Source organism: Geotrypetes seraphini, chromosome 3, assembly GCF_902459505.1.
Source record: "Geotrypetes seraphini chromosome 3, aGeoSer1.1, whole genome shotgun sequence".
In the NCBI taxonomy this organism is placed as follows: Eukaryota; Metazoa; Chordata; class Amphibia; order Gymnophiona; family Dermophiidae; genus Geotrypetes; species Geotrypetes seraphini.
In genome coordinates this window covers 284,457,162-284,485,085 of record NC_047086.1, presented here as the reverse complement: position 1 = coordinate 284,485,085, position 27,924 = coordinate 284,457,162, and the positions used below count along the sequence as shown (strand labels likewise).

Below are 27,924 nucleotides of genomic sequence, written 5' to 3'. Positions count from 1 at the left end.
ACAGGCGTGTGCGACAAAGGACATCACTGAAGCAGCTTTGATGCCTAAAGCAGTTGTGTTAAAGATTATCCAGAGGACCACATCCATACGGTGGTCCTGCATATCCCTCAACACCATACCACCTTCACAGGGTAGAGAGGTGTGTTTAATCACCTGTGCTACCAAAGAATACACCCTTGGCTGACCAAAAGCTGCTGACACTCTTCTGCCAGAGGATACAAGCCTGACATGGATCTAGCAATTTTAAGAGCCCCTCTGGAAAGTCAAACTGCTCCATATCAGGATGACAGGCAAAGATAGCAGACTGCAAGCGCACACCACAAAGCCAGGAGAAAGAAGTGGACGGAGCCGGCTGAGTAACCAAATTCAACTCCTGCAAAGAATCAGAAATAAGGTCCAGCAAAGCTGCAGATTTAAACAAGCGCAGAACCGTAGTATCATTCCCAGGATCCAAAACCCCCGAGGGATTCACTGATCCAGCACACAGGCCCTGATCTCCCGCCCCGGGAAGCGCTGTACCTGCGAACAAGGGGTCAGCGAGTGAAACATCCGCCAAAGCAACGGCAAGCTGAAGCAAGGACATGTCCAAAGGAACGACACCATTAAGAGACGCCGCAGAAGTGGATTGGGACCGCTCAGGGGGAGAACACCTGTTCTGAAATTCAGACCACAAAAATTTCTTAAAGTCTGAAAACGTGGCTCCTGGTGCAAAGAGCCACCCTTAGATGACTTAAATTTGTGTTTCTTAGGCTACGTAGGGTCCACAGCCTGGCCGACGGAACTAACAACTCACTTCGGTTGTTGGAAAAATAATGGAAGTGTTGCTGCAAGAAAGGATAGTGTACTTCCTTGAATCTAATGGGTTACAGTATCCGAGGCAACATGGCTTTACAAAAGGTAAATTGTGCCAAACGAACCTGATTGAATTTTTTGATTCAGTGACCAGGGAGCTGGATCGAGAACATATGCCAGATGTAATTTACTTAGATTTCAGCAAAGCCTTTGATACGGTTCCTCATAGAAGGCTGTTGAACAAACTTGAAGGGCTGAAGTTAGGACCCAAAGAGGTGAACTGGAATAGAAACTGGTTGTTGGACAGACGCCAGAGGGTGGTGGTTAATGGAAGTCGCTCGGAGGAAGGAAAGGTGAGTAGTGGAGTCCCTCAGGGTTCGGTGCTAGGGCCGATCCTGTTCAATATGTTTGTAAGTGATATTGCTGAAAGGTTAGAAGGAAAAGTGTGCCTTTTTGCAGATGATATCAAGATTTGTAACAGAGTAGACACTGAAGAGGGAGTGGAAAATATGAAAAAGGATCTGCAAAAGTTAAAGGAATGGTCTAATGCCTGGCAACTAAAATTCAATGCAAAGAAATGCAGAATAATGCATTTGGAGATTAATAATCGGAAGGAACCGTATATGCTGGGAGGTGAGAAGCTGATATGCATGGACGGGGAGAGGGACCTTGTGGCGATAGTGTCCGTAGATCTAAAAGCAAAAAAACTGTGTGACAAGGCGGTGGCTGTTGCTAGAAGGATGCTGGGCTGTATAAAGAGAGGCGTAGCCAGTAGAAGGAAGAAGGTGTTGATGCCCCTGTACAGGTCGTTGGGGAGGCCCGACTTGGAGTATTGTGTTCAGTTTTGGAGACCGTATCTGGCAAAGGACGTAAGAAGACTTGAAGCGGTCCAGAGGGCGACGAGAATGATAGGAGGCTTGCGCCAGAAGAAGTATTGAAGAGAGACTGGAAGCTCTGAATATGTATACCCTAGAGCGGGGGTCGGCAACCTGCGGCTCCAGAGCCGCATGCGGCTCTTTTCCACCTTTGCTGCGGCTCCGGTAGTGTGTCACGCAGGCATGCAGCTTACAAGTCCGGCGTCGCGGCGGGAAATAGCCATGCTGAGCAGTGAGCTCAGCACATACACAGATGAAAGCCTTGCTTGCTGATTGGTCCGGCGGCCCCGCCCCGCCGTGCCGCCGGACCAATCAGCAAGCAAGGCTTTCATCTGTGTAGTGCTGAGCTCACTGCTCAGCATGGCTATTTCCCGCCGCGATGCTGGACTTGTAAGATGCACGCCTGAAAAAGAAATCATCCTGGCCGGGGTCGGTGTCATGCTCCGGAGATCTACAGCCTTCCTATCTCCCTCTCCCTTCTACCTGCTTCCGGCCACATCCCCTGCTCCGCGGCTCTCTTCGGCAACTCAGCAGCAGCGATCAACACAAGCTTCTGACGTCGGGGCCTACCCTCTGCGAGTCCCGCTTGTTTCAACTTCCTTTTTCCACAAAGGCGGGACTCGTAGAGAGAAGTCTCGATGTCGGCAGCTTGTCTTGATCACCGCTGCTGACGAGTTGCTGAATAGAGCCGCGGAGCAGGGGGGTGTTGCCAGGTGCAGGTAGAAGGGAGAGGGCCAGATGCAGGACTCGTGGGTGAGGGAGCAGAAGAGAGAGAGAGAAAGAGAGAGGGGAGGGAAACAAAAGGAAATATTTCATACTGGGCTGGGCCGGAGTGGAGGGAGGGTGGAAAGATTCTAGCTACAGGGTGCAGTAACAAAGGAAAAGGGGGAAAGCTGAAAATGGAGATAGTGACACAAAGAAGAGAAAGGGTAAGCAGGACCTACTGAATAAGGATAGAGATACAAAGGGGACATGAAGAGGAGGTGAAATAGAGACATAGAAGTAATGCTGAAAAAGTGTGTGGGGGGAGATAAAGACATTGAAAGGGCAAATGGTGAACATGGCGTAAAGATAAGGACAGAGACAAATGAAGATTCTGAAAAAGTGGTGAGATAGGGATATAGGTGAGATGGACACAAAGAAGGGTGATGCTGGAAAATAGGTGAAATGGTAATTCTGACAGACACAGAAGGGAAATGCTGGATCAAGGAGAGATGGGGCTCAGGCTGGATGGAATGAGGAGAAATGCCTTGTTGGCCCGGAACTTCCTCTCCTACATCAGAATTGACGTCAGGGAGCGCAACACTTCTGCAGGGAAAGCTTGGGACGGCGGTGGCTTGGGGGCTGTTCCCCGATTGCGGTGGCAGCAAACCGAGTGGCTTGGGGGACGGCACGGAGACAGAAAGAAAAAGTTGGGGGAGAGAATGAGGTCTGGAGGAGAGGAAACATACAGGAGGCTGAAAGAAAGGAAGAAAGATTGGATGCACAGTCAGAAGAAGAAAGTGCAACCAGAGACTCATGAAATCACCAAATAGCAAAGGTAGGAAAAATGATTTTATTTTCAATTTAGTGATCCTGTATATAGCATTAAGATAAGAAACAATATATGCAGTGTTAGATTTGTTTTATAATGGTTTTGCGGCTCCAAGTTTTTTTTTCTTTTCGAAAACGGGTCCAAGTGGCTCTTTATGTCTTAAAGGTTGCAGACCCCTGCCCTAGAGGAAAGGAGGGACAGGGGAGATATGATTCAGATGTTCAAATACTTGAAGGATATTAACGTAGAACATAATCTTTTCCAGAGAAAGGAAAATGGTAAAACCAGAGGACATAATTTGAGGTTGAGAGGTGGTAGATTCAAGAGCAATGTTAGGAAATTCTACTTTACGGAGAGGGTGGTGGATGCCTGGAATGCGCTCCCGAGAGAGGTGGTAGAGAAGAAAACGGTGACGGAGTTCAAAGAATCGTGGGATGAACACAGAGGATCTAGAATCAGAAAATAATATAAAATAATGAACTAAGGCCAGTACTGGGCAGACTTGCACGGTCTGTATAAGGCCATTTGAGGGAGGATGGGCTAGAAAGGGCTTCAATGGAGAGTGTAGATGGGCTGGAGCAGGTTTTGACAGATTTTTTGGCAGTTGGAACCCAAGCACAGTACTCGGTAGAGCTTTGGATTCTTGCCCAGAAATAGCTAAGAAGAAAAAATTTAAATTGAATCAGGTTGGGCAGACTGGATGGACCATTCGGGTCTTTATCTGCCGTCATCTACTATGTTACTATGTAACAACCATGCTGAGCCATGAAAGCAGGGAGCTTTAGGAAAAAAGAATGCTAAAAATCTAAGATGGCCACAGTCAATAAATTTGTGTATTTTTTACAATTTAAAAATGCAAAAAATGCCAATTGGCGGATTTTCCACTTTTCCAACCTCCCCTGATTCACCTCAAAGGCTGACAGCCTGTACTCACTGTGACCTGTCTGAAAATCTGTGCTGTAGCCTGCCTCAATTCTCTCACAGTAGTTGGATGAGAAATTCACTGCCTCAATGCTGGGAATGCTCCTGCAAAGCTGATCTTCGGGCTGCCAGTCAGACCCTATGCCTGACTACACTTCTACCCCCCTGAGGAACAATGAATGCACACTGGGATGGGCAGAGGCGAGAAGGCACAGCTGGCACCCTGCGCTCAACCCCTGCTTAACAGTAGGTGAGATTACTTTAGGGATGGCCCTAAGCTCCAGAGAAAACTATGCAGGCTGGCTAACAGGTATCCAGTGGGATCAGCCTATCAGCTAAAGACCGAAGTCTGCGTGTTCTCAAAGCAGACAGAGCTGAAAAAACGCTCCAAGCACTAGAATCCCTGAAAAAGGGACAAAAAAATACGCCAAATAAAATAATAAAACAGGGAGAGCAGAAAAACATTCCTGCAGGCATGTGTGCAGAATGAAAGAACTGCAGGTGGCACTAAGGAGCCCAGTGAAGTACAGCCAAAGCAAGAGGAAAAATCTGGAGTGGATTCCTTCTAAAGATGCACGCAGCTATGGGGATATTACCCATCTGTCTAGAACAGGGCTGTCCAAGTCCGGTCCTCAAGATCTACTGGCAGGCCAGGTTTTCAGGATATCTACAATGAATATACATGAGAGAGATTTGCCTGCACTGCCTTCTTGGTATGCAAATCTCTCTCATGCATATTCATTGTAGATATCCTGAAATTCTGGCCTGCCAGTAGATCTCGAGGACCAGACTTGGGCAGCCCTGGTCTAGAATGTCTCACTTACTACACTGGAAATTTGTTAGGGTAACACTGCATGAAAGGGAGCAGAAGTCCACTGAAATAATACTCCACAGGTGCTGGTAAAAGTACTTTCTTCCATGTTACACAATTCTCTTCTTTCCCATGCTCAATAGATTTTTTCTGGAAAGCTCTCCAGTACCCCACAATGAAGAACAATATAGAGATTATTGTGACACTTGTGTGCTTACTGAAGTTGCTTATTTTCAGAGAATGGTATAATTTATTTTGTTTTATCAGTCAAACTTGCTTTTAATTGTACATCTATGAAATTTTTTGCCACCGACTTAGATTAGATTCAGATTAGATTAGATTCAGATATAGCACAGTTACTTACCGTAACAGGTGTTATCCAGGGACAGCAGGCAGATATTCTTGACTGATGGGTGACGGCACCGACGGAGCCCCGGTACGGACAATTTTAGAGTGATTGCACTCTAAGAACTTGGAAAGTTCTAGTAGGCCGCACCGCGCACACGCGAGTGCCCTCCCGCCCGACAGAGGTGCGCGGTCCCCAGTTAGGATAAGCCAGCTAAGAAGCCAACCCGGGGAGGTGGGTGGGACGCAAGAATATCTGCCTGCTGTCCCTGGATAACACCTGTTACGGTAAGTAACTGTGCTTTATCCCAGGACAAGCAGGCAGCATATTCTTGACTGATGGGTGACCTCCAAGCTAACAAAAAAGAGGGATGGAGGGAAGGTTGGCCATTAGGAAAACAAATTTTGCAAAACAGATTGGCTGAAGTGTCCATCCCATCTGGAGAATGCATCCAGACAATAGTGAGATGTAAAAGTATGAACTGAGGACCAAGTAGCAGCCTTGCAGATTTCCTCAATAGGAGTGGAACGGAGGAAAGCTACAGATGCTGCCATAGCTCGAACTCTATGGGCCGTGACAGAACCTCCCAGTGTCAGTCCGGACTGAGCATAACAGAATGAAATGCACGCTGCAAGCCAATTAGACAACGTACGTTTAGAAACAGGACGTCCCAATTTATTCGGATCAAAGGACAGAAAGAGTTGGGGAGATGATCTGTGGGGCTTAGTACGCTCTAAATAGTAAGCTAAAGCCCGCTTACAGTCCAAAGTATGCAGAGCCTGTTCTCCAGAATGAGAGTGAGGTTTCGGAAAGAAGACAGGCAGAACAATGGATTGGTTGAGATGGAATTCAGAGGCAACCTTAGGGAGAAACTTTGGATGTGTATGCAGAACCACCTGGTCATGATGAAAGACTGTAAAAGGTGGATCCGCAACCAGTGCATGTAGCTCACTGACCCTCCTGGCAGAGGTTAGAGCAATAAGGAAGACCACTTTTCAAGTGAGAAACTTGAAAGGAGTCGTAGCCAAAGGTTCAAACGGGGGCTTCATCAAGGCGGAGAGAACCACATTAAGATCCCAGACTACAGGAGGAGCTTTAAGAGGTGGTTTCACATTGAAAAGACCCCGCATGAATCTGGAAACCAAAGGATGAGCTGAAAGGAGTTTCCCATGAACTGGCTCATGAAAAGCAGCAATAGCACTGAGGTGGACTCTGATGGAAGTAGACTTGAGACCAGAGTCAGACAAAGAAAGAAGGTAATCCAACAAAGTCTCCACTGCAAGGGACGTAGGATTATGGTGATGAAGAAGACACCAGGAAGAAAATCTTGTCCACTTCTGATGGTAACATTGCAGAGTTGCAGATTTCCTGGAGGCATCCAGAATAGAACGAACGGGCTGAGACAAAAGAGTATCATTCGAAGTCAGCCCGAGAGATACCAAGCTGTCAGGTGCAGAGACTGGAGGTTGGGATGCAGAAGGGTCTCCTGATGCTGCTTAAGCAGAGAAGGAAACAATGGAAGAAGAATAGGTTCCTTGGAACTGAGTTGAAGTAGAAGGGAGAACCAATGCTGCCTGGGCCATCGTGGAGCGATGAGAATCATGGTGGCCTGTTCCCTCTTGAGCTTGAACACGGTTCGTAACATGAGAGGCAGCGGAGGGAAAGCACACAGGAACAGATTGGACCAATCCAGGAGAAATGCATCCGCTGCCAGACAGTGAGGAGAGGAGAGTCTGGAGCAGAAGAGGGGCAGCTGGTGATTGTGAGGAGCTGCAAAGAGGTCTATCTGAGGAGTGCCCCACTGAGCGAAGATGGACTGTAGAGTTAAAGGATCGAGAGTCCATTCATGAGGCTGGAGAATTCTGCTGAGTTTGTCCGCCAAGGAATTCTGTTCTCCCTGAATGTAGATCGCCTTTAGAAATAGTTGGTGATCTGTGGCCCAAGCCCAAATCTTCTGGGCTTCCTGGCACAAGAGGCGAGAGCCTGTCCCACCCTGCTTGTTGATGTAGTACATTGCAACTTGATTGTCTGTGCAAAGCAGTAGGTCTTGGGGAAAGAGAAGATGTTGGAAGGCCTTGAGGGCATAAAACATCGCTCTGAGTTCCAGGAAATTGATGTGATGTTTCATTTCCTGGACTGTCCAAAGACCTTGAGTTTGGAATTCGTTCAAATGAGCTCCCCAGGCGTAAGGGGAGGCGTCGGTGGTGATGATAAGGTGATGAGAAGGTAGATGGAACAGAAGACCCCTGGAGAGATTTGAGGATATCAACCACCATTGTAGAGACTGACGAAGAGACGATGTCACAGATATGTGTCGTGAGCAGGGATCCGTCGCTTGGGACCACTGGGTAGCTAGGGTCCATTGAGGAGTGCGCAGGTGAAGACGTGCGAAGGGTGTGACATGAACTGTGGAGGCCATGTGACCCAAGAGTATCATCATTTGTTTGGCAGAGATGGAACGTTGTGGAAGCACCTGCTAACATAGAGACTGAAGGGTTTGAAGACGGATGGACAGCAGGAACGCTCTCATGAGGACTGTGTCCAGCACCGCTCCAATGAATTGAAGTCTCTGAGTGGGGATAAGATGAGATTTGGGTAGACTGATCTCGAACCCCAGAAGTTGTATAAACAGAATGGTTTGGTTGGTGGCCAGAAGTACTGTCTGAGATGAATTGGCCTTGATTAACCAATCGTCCAGGTAAGGAAAAACTTGAAGGTGGTGAGAGCATAGAAAGGCAGCCACCACAATCAGACATTTGGTGAATACTCTTGGAGAGGAGGCAAGACCGAAGGGCAGCACCTTGTATTGGTAATGACAATGATGGATCATGAAACGGAGGTACTGTCTGGAGGCCAGATTGACCGGTATGTGAGTGTATGCCTCTTTGAGATCGAGGGAGCATAGACAGTCACCCTGATTGAGAAGAGGGTAAAGAGTGGCCAGAGAAAGCATTCTGAATTTCTCTTTGACTAAACATTTGTTGAGATCGCGAAGATCTAGGATGGGTCTGAGATCTCCTGTTTTTTTGGGGACTAGAAAATAACGAGAGTAGAATCCCTGACCCTGCTGATCTAGAGGAACCTCCTCTATGGCGTTCAGAAGGAGGAGGGATTGAACCTCTTGAAGAAGGAGGGAAGACTGAGGAGTGTTCAAAGCAGACTCTTTTGGCAGACTTTGGGTAGGCAGAGTCTGAAAGTTGAGAAAGTAGCCGTGGCGGATGATGTTGAGGACCCACTGATCCGAGGTGATAAGTTCCCAACGGCTTATGTAAAGAGTAATGCGTCCTCCTATGGGCTGTGGAAGAGGGGCAGATGGTAGAATACTGGCTATGTCCTGGAGAACCAAGTCAAAAGGGCTGTGAGGACTTTTGTAGAGGAGGAAGCTTCACCTGTTGTTGCTGTTGTGCTGGTCTAGGGTTTTGCCTCTGTTACTGCCGCTGACGCCGGGGCTGTTGAGGGGCCGGTGGCAAAGGACGAGCCACAAATCGGCGTTAGTATGCCGATTGCTGCCGAAAAGGCCTGGTAGGTGGGGTCTTCTTTTTTGTTTTGAGGAGAGTATCCCACCTAGTCTCATGAGCCGAGAGTTTTTGGGTAGTGGAGTCCATGGATTCTCCAAACAGCTCATCACCCAGGCAAGGTACATTAGCCAGTCGATCTTGATGATTGACATCAAGTTCTGAAACTCTGACCCATGCCAGTTGACGCATGGCCACTGACATAGCCGTGGCTCGAGAGGTCAGCTCGAAGGTGTCATAGATCGACCTGACCATGAACTTACGAAGTTGTAAGAGTGATGAAGAAGTTTGGCGAAAGGCAGATCTTTTGAGGTCAGGGAGGTATTTTTCAAAAGTTGACAAATTCTGAATGAGATGCTTAAGATAGAATGAAAAATGGAAAGCATAATTCCCTGATCTATTAGCTAGCATCGCATTCTGATACAACCTCTTGCCAAACTTATCCATGGCCTTACCTTCTCTGCCAGGAGGGACCGAGGCGTACACACTAGCTCCCGTGGATTTCTTTAAAGTGGATTCCACCAAGAGAGACTCATGAGGGAGTTGTGGTTTGTCAAAGCCCGGAATGGGTATGACCTTATACAAGGAGTCCAGTTTGCGAGGAGCTCCTGGGATGGTCAAAGGCGTCTCCAGATTTTTGTAAAAAGTCTCTCGTAATATATCATGGAGAGGCAATTTTAGAAATTCCCTTGGAGGCTGTTCAAAATCCAGTGCATCGAGAAACGCCTTAGATTTTTTGGATTCAGCCTCCAAGGGAATAGAAAGAGAGTCACACATCTCTTTGAGAAAAGAGGTGAAAGAGGTTGCATCAGGCTTAGAGGACGGATCTAAAACAGAAGGATCCTCGTCTGCCGATGAACACTCCCCCTCAGAGAGAAGAGGCTCTTCGGAGTCACCCCACAGATCAGGATCCCTTACTTGAAAGCTGCGGTCTCGGAACTCCGGTGTAGAGAGCTGCACGGGAACGGGGATGACGGGAATCCCGCGGGTTCCCCCTTTGGGTCACAGGGATTCCGTGGGGATGCCCCTTAGGGTCGCGGGGATCCCGTGGGGACGCCCCCTAGGGTCGCGGGGATCCCGTGGGGACGCCTCCGAGGGTCGCGGGGTTCCTGCGGGGTTGGATCGCAGTGCACTCGAGCCGCGAGGGTAGTCTCCTCCTCCTTACCTGCCCTGTCGCAGCACACAGCCGAACGGAAGTCTTCCCGATGTCAGCGCTGACGTCGGAGGTGTGCGGCTGTGTGCGGCAGGGCAGGTAGGAAGAAGGCAATGGCGTACGAAAGAGGGGGGAGGGGGCGGTCCGCCCCGGAGAATGTGCACAGCCGGTCAGGACCCCGATCGACCGACAACAGGCCCGGCCGACAAATCTCTCTGCCCTGTAGCCGCGAATCTAAATTACTTCTTACAGCAGCTTCACTACTCCAGCTGCTGTAAGAAGGTAATTTAGATTCGCAGCTACAGGACAGGGAGATTTGTCCTACCGGGCCTGTTCTGTTGTCGGTCGGGTGCGAAAGCGCCACAAAGGGAGGGAGGAAAGGTGGAGTGGAGAAGAAAAGACGCTTAAGGGGGGAGAAGGCCGCTGAAAGTACTGGGGAATACAAAGGGGTGGAGAAGAACGCTGAAAGGACATGGGGTAAACGGGAGGAGGGGGGAAGGATGCTGAAAGCACATGGGGAAGACAGAGGGGGGGAGAAGGACCCTGAAAGCACTGGGGAAGACAAAGGGGTGGAGAATGCCACTGAAAGGACATGGGGAAAACAGGGGTGGAGAAGGCCGCTGAAAGGACATGGGGAAAACAGGGGGGGGAGAAGGATGCTGAAAGGACATGGGGAAGGCAGAGGGGGGAGAAGGATGCTGCCTGACAGGACATGGGGAAGATGGTGGGGGAGAAGGACACTGAAAGGAAATGGGGAAGAGGGAATGGGGAGAAGACGCTGGCAGGGAAGAAGACAGAGGTGCCAGACTATGGGGGGAGCGGAGGGAAAAAGATGGGTGCCAGACCAATTTGGGAGGGGGGAGAATGGGAGAGGCACAGTAACAGAGCAAATGGAAGACACAGAGAGAAGAGAGGCAGTGGATGGAAGGAATTGAATGAGAACATGAAGAAAGCAGAAACCAGGCAACAAAGGTAGGAAAAAAATTATTATTATTTTTTTTTTTGCTTAAGGATAAAGTAGTATATTAGTTGTGTTGATAAAAATTTATAAACATTAGAGGCTCTGGTAGAAACCCGTTTACAAAGTATGTATTCTTCCCAATTAATATTTCCAAATTAATAAAGTCTTTTTGCTTATTAAACCGTTAAATGGGTTTCTACCAGAGCCTTTAATTCAGTAGCATAATTAAATGAAATAACTATTTCTGTAGTTTATAGGGACGGGTGGGGATGTAGGGGATTCCTCGCGGGGACGGGCGGGGATTCCTCGCGGGGACGGGCGGGGATTCCTCGCGGGGACGGGCGGGGATTCCTCACGGGGACGGGTGGGGACGGAGGGATTCCTCGCGGGGACGGGTGGGAGTCCTCACGGGGACGGGTGGGGACAGGTGGGACTTTGGCGGGGCGGGTGGGATTTCTGTCCCCGCGAAACTCTCTACTCCGGTGTGGAGGGTTCCAGGTGTCGAGTTTTGTGTGTCGACTTACCCGACCTCTGGGAAACGGTACCGGGAGATGTTATGGGTTGTGCCGGTGCCGAAGTTTGTACAGCCTGGTGTAAGGACCTCGGTTCCGGCGCCAAGATCGGCATGGATACCGACGAAGCCAAATGTACCGGTACCGACAACGTGGATGCAGATAAAAGAGGTACCACTGTCGGTACCGGTGGTTCAGACCGGACCGGGACTGCAAGGCTCGGTTTCAAAAGAGCAGGAAGGAGCTGCTGTAATTGCTCCTTGAGCTGCACCTGCAGGACGGCGGCAATTCGCTCGTCCAGCGAAGGCACCGGCACCGCTTTTTTCTTCTGCGGTACCTTCGATGCCGCTCTACACTCCGAAGAGGAACCCGAAGTCGAGGGGCTGACCTCAATCGGTGTGGAGCGCTTCCGCGGGCGCCTCGAGGTCGGCAGGATTGGGCTCGCTGCTACTGAGACCGGAGGACGCTCCAGCGGGGAAGGCTTCTTAGCCGGCTTACCTGGAGGATGCGACGCCGGCGCGGTGTCGATGAGGTAGGTGCCGACTGCGTCGGGGCCAATGTCGGGACCGGTGCCGCCGAATCCGACATATCGGTACCAAACAATAACCGCTGTTGGATCTGGCGGTTTTTTAAGGTTCTCTTTTTTAGAGTGGCACAGCGGGTGCAGGTGGACGCCCGATGGTCAGGACCCAGGCACTGTAAGCACCAGTTGTGCGGGTCGGTGAGAGAAATGGGCCTCGCGCACCGCTGGCACTTCTTAAACCCGGGTTGGGGGGGCATGAACATAAAAACGGCTTCTGCCAAATCGAAGGCCGAGGCCTCGATGGTGGCAGCAGGCCCCGCCGGGGCGAAACCAAAAAAAAGAAGAAAAAGAGAATTCTTTTTTTGAAAGAAGAAAATAGGAAAATAAAAAAAAGAAATACAATTTCCGTAAAGGTTTACGCGAGCGGGAAGGCGAAAGAGGAAAAAAGTTTTCAACAGCCGTTGAAAGTGCGTCTTCTTAGCTCCGCGGAAACTAAGAAACTGGGGACCGCGCACCTCTGTTGGGCGGTAGGGCACTCGCGCGTGCGCGGCCTACTAGAAGTTTCCAAGTTCTTAGAGTGCAATCACTCTAAAATTGTCCGTACCGGGGCTCCGTCGGTGCCGTCACCCATCAGTCAAGAATATGCTGCCTGCTTGTCCTGGGATAATAACAGTGATAGTTTGAGAAACTTTGGGCTCCTTTTACTAAGCTGTGATAGCGTTTTTAGTGCACACAGGATTTTCGTATGCGCTAAACCCGCGCTACAAGGCTAGAACTAACGCCAGCTCAATGCTGGCGTTAAGGTCTAGCGTGCGCTAAAACCGCTATCACAGCTTAGTAAAAGGAGCCCTTTGTGTATGAAAAGTTGCTTTTTAAAAAGAGAAGACCCGGAAAAAAACCTCAATCAACTGCTGTCTGTCAGTTCACAAGAGTGTAATGTAATTCTTAAGATTAGTAGCTTTGAAAATGATTAATGCAGGATACTGACCTCTTGTTGAAGCCTCTTTAGTTCCACTTCCATCTGTTCAAGCTCTTGTTTACAGTCTAGGAACTGCTCCGTCTTTTCCTCTCTTTAAAGTTATTTAAAAACAATATAAACATTAAATTATTTCTGTTTAAAATTCCAGAAGTCAAAGACTTTTAGTAATTTCAATTGGTTAATTTCTATCTGACCTCTAGCCAAATTGGGTTTCCAAATCTCACCTACCTATTTTTAAAAGCTGATTAAAAAATAGCTTTTAATAAAGTTTAAAATGGACAATGTTCAATATCCCTCTCAAAAATACACAAGTTTCAAAATGTTATGATTTAAAAAGTACAAAACAACAACAATTGTAATTTCAAATAAGTTACTCACCTGTAATAGATGTTCTCCAAGGACAGCAGGAAATGTTCTCACTTGTGGGTGATGATATCAGATAGAGCCCAGAATGGACATGGTCCCCAGTTTTAATATGAAAAGGTTTAAGAAGCTGAACCATACAAACACACATCTTCCCAACTACCTGTATATGTGGCATGGGATCAGTGCAATTTAGTACAATAATTAAGAGGAGGGTGGATATGTGAAAATCAATGATCTGCTCAGCTGTAGAGAATGAAATGGTGACAGAATTCGTCACCGTCTCCGTCTCTGCAGATAACCACGGGAAACCATTCCCATGCCATTCTTTAAGGAGAGGGAAGAAACAAGAGTATGAATGGGCACAGCCACTGACCCTCAAGCCTTGCTACCAGACGCACCCAGAGTCACAAAGAGTATGAAAACAGTCCCTGCTAGAAACAGCTTACAATCTAAACAGGCAAGACAGACAAACAAGATGTCAAGCGGTGTTCTTTGCTCACAGGTTTAAAGACAATAGACTGTTTTCAGTCCAATTCTTTACATGTGAGTTTGCAAACCATTGGACCCCTGAGGAAGGCGTGTTCGCTGAAACACGGACCGTGTAGGGTCCGGATGGATTTTTATCACTGTATTTTTTATCATTGTACTTTTTAATTGAATTTTTATGGTTTTATATGTCAGTGTTTAATAAATTATCTCCAGAACATCTGTATCCACAATTTTTGTTTTCAGGGATGAATATAAACTATATCCTTGGAAAGTTGGACCTGTGTTGGATGTGAAGCGTGAGCAGTGGCATAGTAAGTGGAGCAGTCTGTCCCAGGTGCTGTCTTAGTGGGGACACTGGCATCCATCCTCCTCTCTGCCCCCCATTCTCCTTCCCACTCCTCCCACCGCTTGTGTGCCTTCACTTCTCTCCACTGTACCTCTAGCTCTTCACTGGCGTGAGAAGCAACTCCAACCTGCTGTCCGCGCCAGTGTTGGTTCTCCTTTTGACATCACTTCCTCATCCCGTACTTAGGAAGTAACATAAGAGGGAGAGCTGACGCAGGTAGCAAGTTGGTGATTCTGCTTGTGCCAGAAGTTAAAGAGGTATGGGGGAAGGGTGCACACAGCGGGGAGAGTGGGGGAAGAGGGCGCCAACACCCCGAGCACCTCTCACCCTACACTATGCCACTGGTCAGGGGCATTGAAAATAAGGTTCTAGTAATATTGTCCTTTTTGAGAGTGGATTCATCTTACCATAAGGCGAGGAAGCCGATGCTTCTCAAACCCAGGAACTTTCTAAAGTCTACCTTCTAGCTCACAGGATGTGTAGTGGGGATGGGGAGGATCCTGCATTTTCATCTATGTATCCTTCATGATCTAAGTATCATTTTGATTCAAATTCAAATACTCTACTGGAGTGAAGTCTATGTTCACATCTTGTTAGCCATCAACATCCCTGTGAAGCTTCCTTTCCAATGCATTTGATATCAGTATCAGTGAAGCTGGCATAAAATTTGAATACCTATTGCAGTCCCAACAACGATGGGTAATGCATCAAGCTAAAGGATCAACATAACCTGCACTTGTCTCAATACTGCATCCTCAATACAGCACAGAGACTGTACTAGCATCTCTGTTAGATTACTTCAGACATGTCAAACTCTGGCCCACGGTATAATAAAATTTGGACGGCCAGACAATTACAAAATTTCACCAAGATCTGTAACAGAGTAGACACTGAAGAGGGAGTGGAAAATATGAAAAAGGATCTGCAAAAGTTAAAGGAATGGTCTAATGCCTGGCAACTAAAATTCAATGCAAAGAAATGCAGAATAATGTATTTGGGGATTAATAATCGGAAGGAACCGTATATGCTGGGAGGTGAGAAGCTGATATGCACGGACGGGGAGAGGGACCTTGTGGCGATAGTGTCCGTAGATCTAAAGGCGAAAAAACTGTGTGACAAGGCGGTGGCTGCTGCCAGAAGGTTGCTGGGCTGTATAAAGAGAGGCGTAGCCAGAAGAAGGAAGAAGGTATTGATGCCCTTGTATAGGTCATTGGTGAGGCCCCACTTGGAGTATTGTGTTTAGTTATGGAGACCGTATCTGGCGAAGGACGTAAGAAAGCTTGAAGCGGTCCAGAGGAAGGTGACAAAAATGATGGGAGGAAGTATTGAGGAGAGACTGGAAGCTCTGAATATGTATACCCTAGAGGAAAGGAGGGACAGGGGAGATATGATTCAGATGTTCAAATACCTGAAGGGTATTAACGTAGAACATAATCTTTTCCAGAGAAAGGAAAATGGTAAAACCAAAGGACATAATTTGAGGTTGAGGGGTGGGAGATTCAAGAGCAATGTTAGGAAATTCTACTTTACGAAGAGGGTGGTGGATGCCTGGAATGCGCTCCCGAGAGAGGTGGTAGAGAAGAAAACGGTGACGGAGTTCAAAGAATCGTGGGATGAACACAGAGGATCTAGAATCAGAAAATAATATAAAATATTGAACTAAGGCCAGTACTGGGCAGACTTGCATGATCTATGTCTGTATATGGCCTTTTGGGGGAGGATGGGCTGGAGAGGGCTTCAATGGCTGGGAGGGTGTAGATGGGCTGGAGTAGGTTTTGACGGAGATTTCGGCAGTTGGAACCCAAGCACATTACCGGGTAGAGCTTTGGATTCTTGCCCAGAAATAGCTAACAAGAAAAAAATTTAAACTGAATCAGGTTAGATCAGGGGTCGGCAACCTGCGGCTCCAGAGCCGCATGCGGCTCTTTTCCACCTTTGCTGCGGCTCCGGTAGTGTGTCACGCAGGCATGCAGCTTACAAGTCCGGCGTTGCGGCGGGAAATAGCCATGCTGAGCAGTGAGCTCAGCACATACACAGATGAAAGCCTTGCTTGCTGATTGGTCCGGCGGCCCCGCCCCGCCGCCGTACCAATCAGCAAGCAAGGCTTTCATCTGTGTAGTGCTGAGCTCACTGCTCAGCATGGCTATTTCCCGCCGCGACGCTGAACTTGTAAGGTGCACGCCTGAAAAAGAAATCATCCTGGCCGGGGTCGTTGTCATGCTCCGGAGATCTACAGCCTTCCTATCTCCCTCTCCCTTCTACCTGCTTCCGGCCACATCCCCTGCTCCGCGGCTCTCTTCGGCAACTCAGCAGCAGCGATCGACACAAGCTTCTGACGTCGGGGCCTACCCTCTGCGAGTCCCGCTTGTTTCAACTTCCTTTTTCCACAAAGGCGGGACTCGTAGAGGGAAGGCCTCGATGTCGGCAGCTTGTCTTGATCACCGCTGCTGACGAGTTGCTGAAGAGAGCCGCGGAGCAGGGGGGTGTTGCCAGGTGCAGGTAGAAGGGAGAGGGCCAGATGCAGGACTCGTGGGTGAGGGAGGAGAAGAGAGAGAGAAAGAGAGAGGGGAGGGAAACAAAAGGAAATATTTCATACTGGGCTGGGCCGGAGTGGAGGGAGGGTGGAAAGATTCTAGCTACAGGGTGCAGTAACAAAGGAAAAGGGGGGAAAGCTGAAAATGGAGATAATGACACAAAGAAGAGAAAGGGTAAGCAGGACCTACTGAATAAGGATAGAGATACAGAGGGGACATGAAGAGGAGGTGAAATAGAGACATAGAAGTAATGCTGAAAAAGTGTGTGGGGGAGATAAAGACATTGAAAGGGCAAATGGTGAACATGGCGTAAAGATAAGGACAGAGACAAATGAAGATTCTGAAAAAGTGGTGAGATAGGGATATAGGTGAGATGGACACAAAGAAGGGTGATGCTGGAAAATAGGTGGAATGGTAATTCTGACAGACACAGAAGGGAAATGCTGGATCAAGGAGAGATGGGGCTCAGGCTGGATGGAATGAGGAGAAATGCCTTGTTGGCCCGGAACTTCCTCTCCTACGTCAGAATTGACGTCAGGGAGCGGAATGCTGGTCAGCGCAACACTTCTGCAGGGAAAGCTTGGGACGGCGGTGGCTTGGGGGCTGTTCCCCGATTGCGGTGGCAGCAAACCGAGTGGCTTGGGGGACGGCACGGAGACAGAAAGAAGGGGGAACAGGGAGACAGAAAGAAAAAGTTGGGGGAGAGAATGAGGTCTGGAGGAGAGGAAACATACAGGAGGCTGAAAGGAAGGAAGAAAGATTGGATGCACAGTCAGAAGAAGAAAGTGCAACCAGAGACTCATGAAATCATCAAATAGCAAAGGTAGGAAAAATGATTTTATTTTCAATTTAGTGATCCTGTATATAGCATTAAGATAAGAAACAATATATGCAGTGTTAGATTTGTTTTATAATGGTTTTGCGGCTCCAAGTTTTTTTTTCTTTTCGAAAACGGGTCAAAGTGGCTCTTTATGTCTTAAAGGTTGCAGACCCCTGGGTTAGATAGACTGGATGGACCATTTGGGTCTTTATCTGCCGTCATCTACTATGTTAATATGTATCTGGGACTCCGTTCTCTGTGGACTATTTTTTGCTTCCATATCATATATGAATTTTAGAAAACAATTAAAATCTTATTTGTAGATATAATTGACAATTCTTTTTATAATTCACTGACAGATGTCCAGTTATTCTTAATTGACAATTAACCGCAAGGATCCATATGGTTTTACAGTATACAAATATTTTTGTTATGTTATATACTTTTGATGCTGCGAGAGAGATAATTCACAATTGGGGGAATATAGCCAGGTAACCACTTATTTGCTTGGCTAGATCCCTTTCATAATTGTCCTCTATCTACATACCAAATACTTATGAAAAAAGGATAAGACCCTGTGAGTTTGGTTTATTGTGATGTCATGATTAGAAATACCTAAGGTTTATGGGATCAGTTTTGATATTGCTTATATGGTTAACCATCATAATACAGCACTAAAAACAAATATAAGTTTATATTTTACCTCTGATATATACTGTAATTTTTATTATTTTAGAAATAAGGCCTACAAGGGGTTGACAATAACCTTTTGTACTCAAATACTGGGCAAAATCTGAAATGTTTCACAGCCATCATTAGTGTTCTAATTATAGGTTTCAAATAAAGACTGGAAAGGATTGCACTAAATTATAAGGAACATACTAGTGTTCAATGTTTAGACTATCTATTAACTGCCAATCAAAATAATAACTGCAATCTTTTAGCTAAATTTCCCAAGTGCAGCTGTTCAAATAATATCCTAGAAAGGCTCATAGAACAGAAGCATTAAATGCAAACCAAAAAGCAGAAATTTTAGATCCTTACTCTTTCAGAAGCTTTTTGAGCATCTCATCAAGAAACTGTTCCACCTTTACTTGATAATGTATCACATCAGCAGTTTGTATGATTCAAAAGATAGTGACAGCTTATTAATTTGTTTGTTCTAATTCTTCTGAATTGTCATTCTATTTCAAAATCAGAAAGTCAGATAGCTAACTGAGTAAAGGTCCAGGCAGAGAAGTTCACATCCTGGAGATTAACGAGTGGCTGTTTTATGGTGTCGTCAAGAGTGTTTCAGCTTCCTGGTCTATGGGATGATTTTCCAAGGGCTACAGAGGAGGGATGGTGTGAATCTATCAAAGAAAGGAAGAAGTTTCTTCAGCAGCAGACTGGCTAACCTGCTGAGGAGGGTTTTATACTAGAATCATTGGGGGCAGGGTGATCAAACCCCTAGGTGAGTATAAGCCCTCAGGTAAGTAAATCACTAAATGCCTCTACACAAAAGGGAAAAGGAGGCAATGTCTGGAAAGCTGTATATACCAATGCAGGCTCCGGATCTAGAGGCTGTGATGGATTTAGCGGCTATCACAGAGAAATGGTTCACAGAGAACCATGACTGGGATAGAACAAAAAAACAACAAAAAAGAAATTTAAAAGAAAAATCAACAAAGGCAAAATAAAACAAAAACAAAAGCAGGACAAGGGAGACAGCACAGAAGATGACCTAATTGGCCGCCATCTTGTTGGAATATTCATTTCTATCTCTATCTCTACCTCTGTCTTTATATTTTTATCTTTACTTTTCATAAATTGTTTCTTCGGGTACTTTAGTTAGATTGTGAGCCTTTGGGACAGTTAGGGAATTTCCAAGTACCTATCTTATTTATTTTTATTTATTGTATCTTTTAATGCATCATTTTTGTAAACCGCTTAGAAACCTCACAGTTATTAGCGGTATATAAGAATTAAATTAAATTAAAAATAATAAAAGAAATTATAACAACACACGATCACTCCTTAAGTACTCTTCGCAGGCAATTCTAACCTTTTGTAGAAACTGTTTTTTTAAGTGGTTTTATTGTTTTTAATGATTTGGTATATGTTTGTTTTCTTATTTTGCTCTTAATTGATTCCAGCAGTCTTCTTTGTGACATCTCTGCCGCCGCACAGCGGCGGCATGCTGTGGACTCCACCCCCATAAGCCCGTCTTCTTTGTGATATCTCTGCTGCCGCGCAGCTGCGGCACACTGTGGACTCCATCCCCATAAGCCCAGTACATGCATTTTATAAACAGGCTCCTTGCGGCGCATGCTATCTTCACCCGAAGCACTGTTTGCACTTTACCTTTTGTAGAAACTGTTTTTTTAAGTGGTTTTATTGTTTTTAATGATTTGGTATATGTTTGTTTTCTTATTTTGCTCTTAATTTATTCCAGCAGTCTTCTTTGCGACATCTCTGCTGCCGCACAGCGGTGGCACGCTGTGGACTCCACCCCCATAAGCCCGGTACATGCATTTTATAAACAGGCTCCTTGCGGCGCACGCCTTTGGCGCGCGCCAGTCCTGCTCCTTATTGCACTCCTTTGTGCGCGATCAACAGGAAATAGAGGTAATTGCTTTTTACCAAGTAAGTTCCCTAGGAAAGATTTCTCAGTAAGCAAATTTTTTAAAAGACTTTTACCAATTTTGCTGTTAATACGCTACCTTAACTTGAGCGATTCTTTGGCCCTTCCTTGTTTAGAAACTCCATTAGCCCATTTGAAATATCCCAATAGTCTGCTATCAATGGAGAGCCACGCTTCAAATATTCCAGTCATCTGCGGTCATCGACCTCATAAGCCTTTCAATAGGGTAATCTCTTCACAAACTATGGAATGTTTTAATATTCCTTTAGTTCCTCATTATTCGACTCCTTCAAAGAATGATACTTCACTGAATCTAATTAATAACTCTTTTAAAATAGGGTTAATTAATGTTCGTTCTTTTAAAACTAAATATCATTTCATCAAAGATCTTATCACTCATTTCTCCTATGACGTTTTATGCATAGTGGAAACATGACTTATTGAAGGGGAAAAAGCTTATCTTTCCTATGCTTGTCCACCTGGATTTTCCTTTCTCTATAACCATCGTCCTACTAAACGTGGCGGAGGATTAGCTGTCATTTTGCGTGATTCCTTATTATCTAGTAATGAATGCTCCTCAGTTAACTCTTCCACTGAGTTTTTACAATTCACCTTAAGAGCTAAACCCAAATTAGATGTTCTTCTAATCTATCTTCCACCGCCTATCAATTGTGAAAATCTCTCTCAGTTATTTCACTTCTGTTTGATTTTGGATCTTCTTCTACTAACTCCCTGATTTTAGGAGATTTCAATATACACTTTGACGATTTGAACAATAATTATACCAAAGACATTCTTACTCACATTAGTCAGATGGATTTCTGTCCACTCATAACTAATCCTACACATCAAGCAGGTCACACTATTGATATGGCTATAACTTCATCCTCTTCAATAGATAGTTATTTAATAGGGTCTTATCTACCAGTACCTTGGTCAGATCATTATCTAATTCCTATAACCTACCTGACTTCCTCTATTAAATTAGTTGCAGCCAGCAAGATTATAAAATATAGAGATTTTAACAATTTATCACCTGATTCAATTGCTACAAATTTTAAGTTAAATCTCTTGGACACAAAGCCTAACTCTTTAAATGACCTTCTATCTCAATGGAATGATTCCACTAAGTTCTTATTAGATAAATTAGCACTGATACAAACAAAATGTATTTCTGCACAAAAATGGTCTAATCCCTGGTTTTCAGCAGAACTTTTTCTAGTTAAAAAACAACTTCAGTCACTAGAACGTTGTTGGAGAAAAGATAAGAGTCAGTCCAATTTTGAAAAATTTAAAGAACACTCCAATATCTATAAAGAAAAAATAAACCAAGCCAAAATGAAATATTATTCAGACCAAATTATGAAAGCCAAAAATGTTTCTATGCTCTACTATATTTTAAAATCGGTGGCTCCTACTGTTAAAAAACAAGTTCAATCTTCTGATCCTCTGCCTACAGCACAAGAACTTGCAACTTACTTTATGGAGAAACATTAAGGAAAGCTTCAATAGACAGACGACGATTGATCAAGAGTTATTGGAACCTACACTATCACTATCCGCAAAATGTGCGCAATTTCATCTTCCTTCTCTTGAAGAATTAGAATCTCTTATTAAGACTATTAACACAAAGGGTACGCAATCTGAACCAATTCCTCCTTTTATTCTTAAGCGGTATTTTGATATTTTTGGACCTTCAATACTTTTTCTAATCAACGAGAGCTTACAGCAAAGCATTATGCCTATGGCTTAGAAGACATCCATTATTCGTCCTATTGTTAAAGACCAAAAAATAAGCACTGAAGACAAATCAAATTATAGGCCAATTTCAAATATCCCATATCTGGCAAAACTAACGGAGAAAATAGTATTTAACCAAGTATCATATTTTATAGAACAAACAAATATTTTACATCCAAATCAAACAGGTTTCCGGCAATATCACTCTACTGAACATTCATTGATTGGTATGTCAACTTCTATACTCTACCACCTAGATTATCACTCATCTGTTCTTTTGATTTCAATTGATCTTTCGTCAGCATTTGACACAATTGATCACAATCTCTTAATACATAGACTCCAATCTATCGGCATTACGGATCAGGTCCTGCTTTGGTTAAAATCTTATTTGGACAATCGTTCTTCAATAGTATCCTTTAATGATTCAACCTCTACTAGTTTTTCAGTTACGTATGGTATTCCACAAGGTATTCTTTCTCCTCTTCTGTTCAATATATTTCTTGCTCCTCTCATGACTCTTTGCCAATCTATTGGCTTCTCCGTATTTGCTTATGCGGATGATATACAACTTTTACATCCTCTGGACCCCAACAGTTTTTCTGAAATATCAGCTATTAATGAGAAACTAAAACAGATTCACTTATGGCTTGACACCAATAGACTATCCCTTAATATCAATAAAACAAATATTATGCTCTTCCCTTGGAAAGATAATCATAAGCTCGTCGTTCCAATTTCCATCAAAGGTGTCACCCTTAAGCAGATAAATAAAATTAGAATTTTAGGGGTGATTTTTGATGAAAAATTAACTTACCATGACCACGTCAGCTATGTTGTTAAAGCTACATTTTTTAGACTACGTCAAATTCGCTCATTATCCAAATTTTTATGTCCAAAATAATTGAATATATTAATTCATTCAATGATTATCTCAAAAATTGATTATTGCAATGCATTATTTAAGGGAATGGCTCAAGAGGAAATTAGGCGGTTGCAGATAATCCAGAATGCTTCCATTAAACTAATTATGAAAGCAAAGAAGTTTGATCATGTGACTCCTTTACTTCAAAAAGCTCACTGGCTTCCAGTGTCTCATCGTATTCTATATAAATTATGTTTGCTTACATTCAATCTCTCTTATTTAAAACTCCAGCTTTTATTTATAAAGCATTGATATCATATAATTCTTCTAGATTATTGAGATCAAATGACCAACATTTATTGGTCATTCCCTCTCTTAAAATTATCAATACTCGACGGCAATTTATCTTTACTATTACGGCGCCTCAGACTTGGAATTCACTCCCACTTTACTTAAGAGAGGAAAAGAACTTGGAAAAGTTTAAGAGCAAACTTAAGAGTTTTCTTTTTAAAGATGCATTCAATATTTAATTGAATTGCCTACTGCTCTTCTGTTTATTTTTAAACCTTCTATTCAGTTTTGTCTTTCCCTTCCTGTTGTGCTTAACCTCTAATTGTTGACTCCTACATTACTTAAGAGGAGGGGAGCTGCGGCGCGAAGGCAGCACAAGCCGCATGGAGGCTTGTTGCAGCGGCGGAGAGAGGTAGCCAGGAGGAAGAAGGAGGGCTGAGACAGAGAAGGTAGCGGCGGCGAGGGCGGGCAGCGGCGAGAGTAAGCTCCGCCCACCCGCACCGCGTCACCAGCGGAGCCAGAGGCCGGACTCACCCTTAAGAGGAGGGGAGCTGTGGCGCGAAGGCAGCACAAGCCGCGTGGAGGCTTGTTGCAGCGGCGGAGAGAGGTAGCCAGGAGGAAGAAGGAGGGCTGAGACAGAGAAGGTAGCGGCGGCGAGGGCGGGCAGCGGCTAGAGTAAACTCTGCCCACCCGCACCGCGTCACCAGCGGAGCCAGAGGACGGACTCACCCTTAAGAGGAGGGGAGCTGCGGCGCGAAGGCAGCACAAGCCGCGTGGAGGCTTGTTGCAGCGGCGGAGAGAGGTAGCCAGGAGGAAGAAGGAGGGCTGAGACAGAGAAGGTAGCGGCGGCGAGGGCGGGCAGCGGCGAGTGTAAGCTCCGCCCACCCGCACCGTGTCACCAGCGGAGCCAGAGGCCGGACTCACCCTTAAGAGGAGGGGAGCCAACGGCGCCCAGCTGTTCGGCGCGCGGCGAAGGCGAGGGCAGGCCAGGTCACTACATCCAAGGACTCCAAGAAAGGAAGACAGCAAGGTAAGGAAGTATACACATACACGCACACACACAAGTAAGAGGGAAGCAAACACAGAAAAGAAGGAAGGAATAGGCCCAGGAAGGACCACACATCAAAGGAACGACAGGCAAGAAGGCACTGAAGACAGGGTAGAAGCAAGCTAAGAAGGTAGCGCACACACATACACAGAGACAGCAGTAACAAGCTCAGCAGGACAAGAAAAGAGAGAACACGAGCTAAAGGAAAAGGCAGCCACAGAGGGTAAGCAAGGGGCAAATAGCACAAGCGCATAAGTAAAAGGAAGCGAAAGACGAAGAAGGTAAGGAAGAGCCAGGCACAGGAGTGAACACACTAGCAAAGAGCAACAGGACTCCTAGAGAGCGGACAAATATGGAAGCGGAAGGAACCCGAAGGATGAGCTTCCCAGTGTACTGCACGGACTGCCACATGTATGACTACCTCCCCTCCGGGCAGCAGTCATATTGTGCGGACGATGCCAGGAACTGGAAAGCTTGAAGAGCGAAGTCAGTCGACTGAAGCTCAGGATCCAGGAGCTGGAGGGACTCTACATCTCCGAAGCCCCCTTCCAGACAGCCGAAGACCCCATGCGAGAGGAGTGCATCGAGGAACAAGTCAGGGAGCTCGAGAGGTTCATCGAGGATGCCTACAGGAGAGTGGAAGAACAGGAGCACGGAAATGAGTAAGACACACAGAGCAGAGGACAAGAAACATCTGACACCAAGGTAGAGGATACCCACGGAGGAACCTTGCTGGAAGAAACAAAGAACACCAAGGACACAGACCTGCGACCGACACGGAGGCTGAAAGAAGGGAAATCTGCAATCCTGGTGGGAGACTCAATCCTGAGGCACGTTGACAGTCACATAGCAGGAGGGAGAGAGGATCGGCTAGTGACCTGTCTCCCAGGAGCAAGAACAAAGGACATCGTTGACAAGATTGAGAGAATCCTGGAAGGAGCAGAGACGGAAGAGACAGCAGTGATAGTCCACGTTGGGACGAACGATGTCACCAGGAGGGAATACAGCAGGAATGCACTGACTGAACAATTCAAGATCTTAGGAAGGAAACTGAAGATGAGGACCCAGAGGATAGCCTTCTCAGAGATCCTGCCAGTACCGAGGGCAGAAACGAAGAGGCAGACGGAGCTACAATCAATTAACGCATGGATGAGAAAATGGTGTGAGGAAGAGGGATTTCTCTTCGTGAGGAACTGGACAACGTTCTGGGGAAAGAACAAGCTTTTCAAGAAGGATGGTCTACACCTGAGCAAGGCGGGAACTAGACAACTAGCAAATAACGTCAGAAGAGCGATAGAGCAAGCTTTAAACTAAGTAGAAGGGGAAAGCCGACAGTTGACCTGGTATCGATGGTTCGGGAAACAGTACCCAGTGAGGGTACTGAGGGGAAAGATTTTGGGGAAGACACAAGTGGCAAGCAACAGACTATGAGCAAACAAGGGAGTCAGATGAAGCGAGAGGGGGAAAGGATGAACATACTGGAAGGGGAAGTCAAAACGGGATTGGATGATGAGAAAGAACAAGAGGAGGACAATAGGAACACGCCACAAGGGGAAGGCAATAGGAATCTACCACAAAGAGAGGACAAAAGAGACAATACTCAGGAGTTGACAGGCCAGGAAGGGGACAGAATGAAGCATGAAATGCAAGGTAAAATAGAAAGGAAGGGAAAATGCCAAGACTTGAACTGCATGTATACAAATGCAAGGAGCCTAAAGAACAAAATGGGGGAACTAGAAGTCATGGCCAATAAGGAGAAACTAGACATCATAGGGATCACGGAAACATGGTGGAACGAGGAAAACAAATGGGACATAGTACTGCCAGGATACAAACTCTACCGAAAAGACAGGACGTACCAGAAGGGGGGAGGAATAGCACTATACATAAGGGATACCATCCACTCAACCACTGTGGACACAGCAGAGACAAATGCCCAACTGGAGTCATTGTGGATCAAAGTACCAGGAAGCAATGGATCCGAGATAAAGATGGGACTGTTCTACCGTCCACCTGGGCAAACTGAAGCTGAAGATACAGAAATGGTAGCCGAGCTGAGAAGGGAATGCAAGAACCCAAACACCATAGTTATGGGAGATTTCAACTATCCTGGGATAGACTGGTGTCTTGGAAATTCAAAATGTGCAAGGGAAACGGAGTTCCTGGAAGCAGTCCAGGACTGCTTCATGGAACAACTAGTCGAGGCACCAACGAGAGGATCAGCGACTCTGGATCTGATCCTCAATGGGCTGAAAGGCCCCGCGAAGGATGTGGAGATCATAGGACCACTAGGAACCAGTGACCACAACATGATTCAGTTCAAAGTGCAAGTAGGACTACCTATGGGAAAGAGAACCAAGGCAACATCATTTAACTTCAAGAAAGGGAACAATGATGCCATGAGACAAATGGTGAGAAAGAAGCTCAAAAACAGCTCCAAGGAAACTCGGACTGTGAAGCAAGCCTGGTCCCTATTCAAGGACACAGTAAACAAGGCACAAAACCAAGATTTAGGAAAGGTTCCAAGAAGAATCAGACAAAGGACCCTGCATGGATAACCAGTGAAGTAAAGAAAGTGATAGGAGACAAGAAAAAATCATTTCGGAAGTGGAAAAAGGACAAAACTGAAGGAAACTGGAGAGAGCACAGGAAGCAACAAAAAGAATGTCACCGAGTAGTCAGGAAAGCCAAGAAAGAGTATGAGGAGAGACTAGCAAAGGAAGCAAGAAATTTCAAACCATTTTTCCGATATGTGAAAGGGAAACAGCCAGCGAGGGAAGAGGTGGGGCCCCTGGATGAGGGTGACCGGAAGGGAGTGGTGAAAGAGGAAAAAGAGGTGGCTGGTAGGCTAAACAAGTTCTTCTCGTCGGTCTTTACAATAGAGGACACATCCAGTGTGCCAGAACCGGAAAAAATCTTCAGGGGAGACCAAGAGGGGAAATTATCATGCATGGAGGTAAGCCTCGAAAACGTTCTCAGGCAGATAGATAGATTAAGAACGGACAAAGCTCCGGGCCCAGACGGGATCCACCCGAGAATACTGAAAGAGCTCAGAGATGAAACAGCAGAGTTACTGCAGCATATTTGCAACCTGTCCTTGAGAACAGGGGTAATCCCGGAGGACTGGAAGATAGCGAATGTTACACCGATCTTCAAAAAAGGATCGAGAGGCGACCCGGGAAACTACAGACCGGTGAGCTTAACCTCTGTTCCGGGGAAGATGGTCGAATCAATGATCAGGGAAGGTATCAATGAGCATATAAAAAAAAATAATCTGATGAGATCAAGCCAGCATGGTTTCTGTAAAGGCCGATCATGCCAGACAAATCTACTGCATTTCTTTGAGGGGATAAGTAAGCAATTGGACCAAGGTGACCCAGTAGACATTATATATCTAGATTTCCAAAAAGCCTTCGACAAGGTGCCCCATGAACGCTTACTGAAGAAACTGTGGAGTCACGGGGTGGAAGGGAACGTGTACAGATGGATCAAAAATTGGCTGGCGGACAGGAAACAGAGGGTAGGAGTAAAGGGGCACTACTCTGACTGGATAGGGGTCACAAGTGGTGTTCCGCAAGGGTCAGTGCTGGGACCATTGCTGTTCAATATATTTATTAATGATCTAGAAACGGGGACAAAGTGCGAAGTTATCAAGTTCGCGGATGACACAAAACTCTCCAGCAGGGCCAGAACTGTTGAGGAATGCAAAGAACTGCAGAGCGACCTGAACAAACTGAGTGAATGGGCAAAAAAATGGCAGATGAGCTTCAATGTGGAGAAATGTAAGGTCTTGCACATAGGGAAGGGGAACTCCATGTACAGCTATACGATGGGAGGGAGGGTACTCGGGGAAAGCAGCCAAGAAAAAGATCTGGGGGTA

The 27,924-nt window shown here is 45.9% G+C and overlaps 1 protein-coding gene across 4 annotated transcripts in view; it reads right to left on the bottom strand.

Moving 5' to 3' along the window:
- CCDC88A (coiled-coil domain containing 88A) overlaps window positions 1-27,924 on the bottom strand; it is a 612,058-nt gene that overhangs the window by 387,348 nt on the left and 196,786 nt on the right. For all 4 annotated transcript variants that reach the window (XM_033936818.1, XM_033936819.1, XM_033936822.1 and 1 more), the window contains one exon: window positions 12,932-13,013. In XM_033936818.1, coding sequence (XP_033792709.1) covers window positions 12,932-13,013 — 82 coding nt within the window. The remainder of the gene's footprint in view (window positions 1-12,931; window positions 13,014-27,924) is intronic.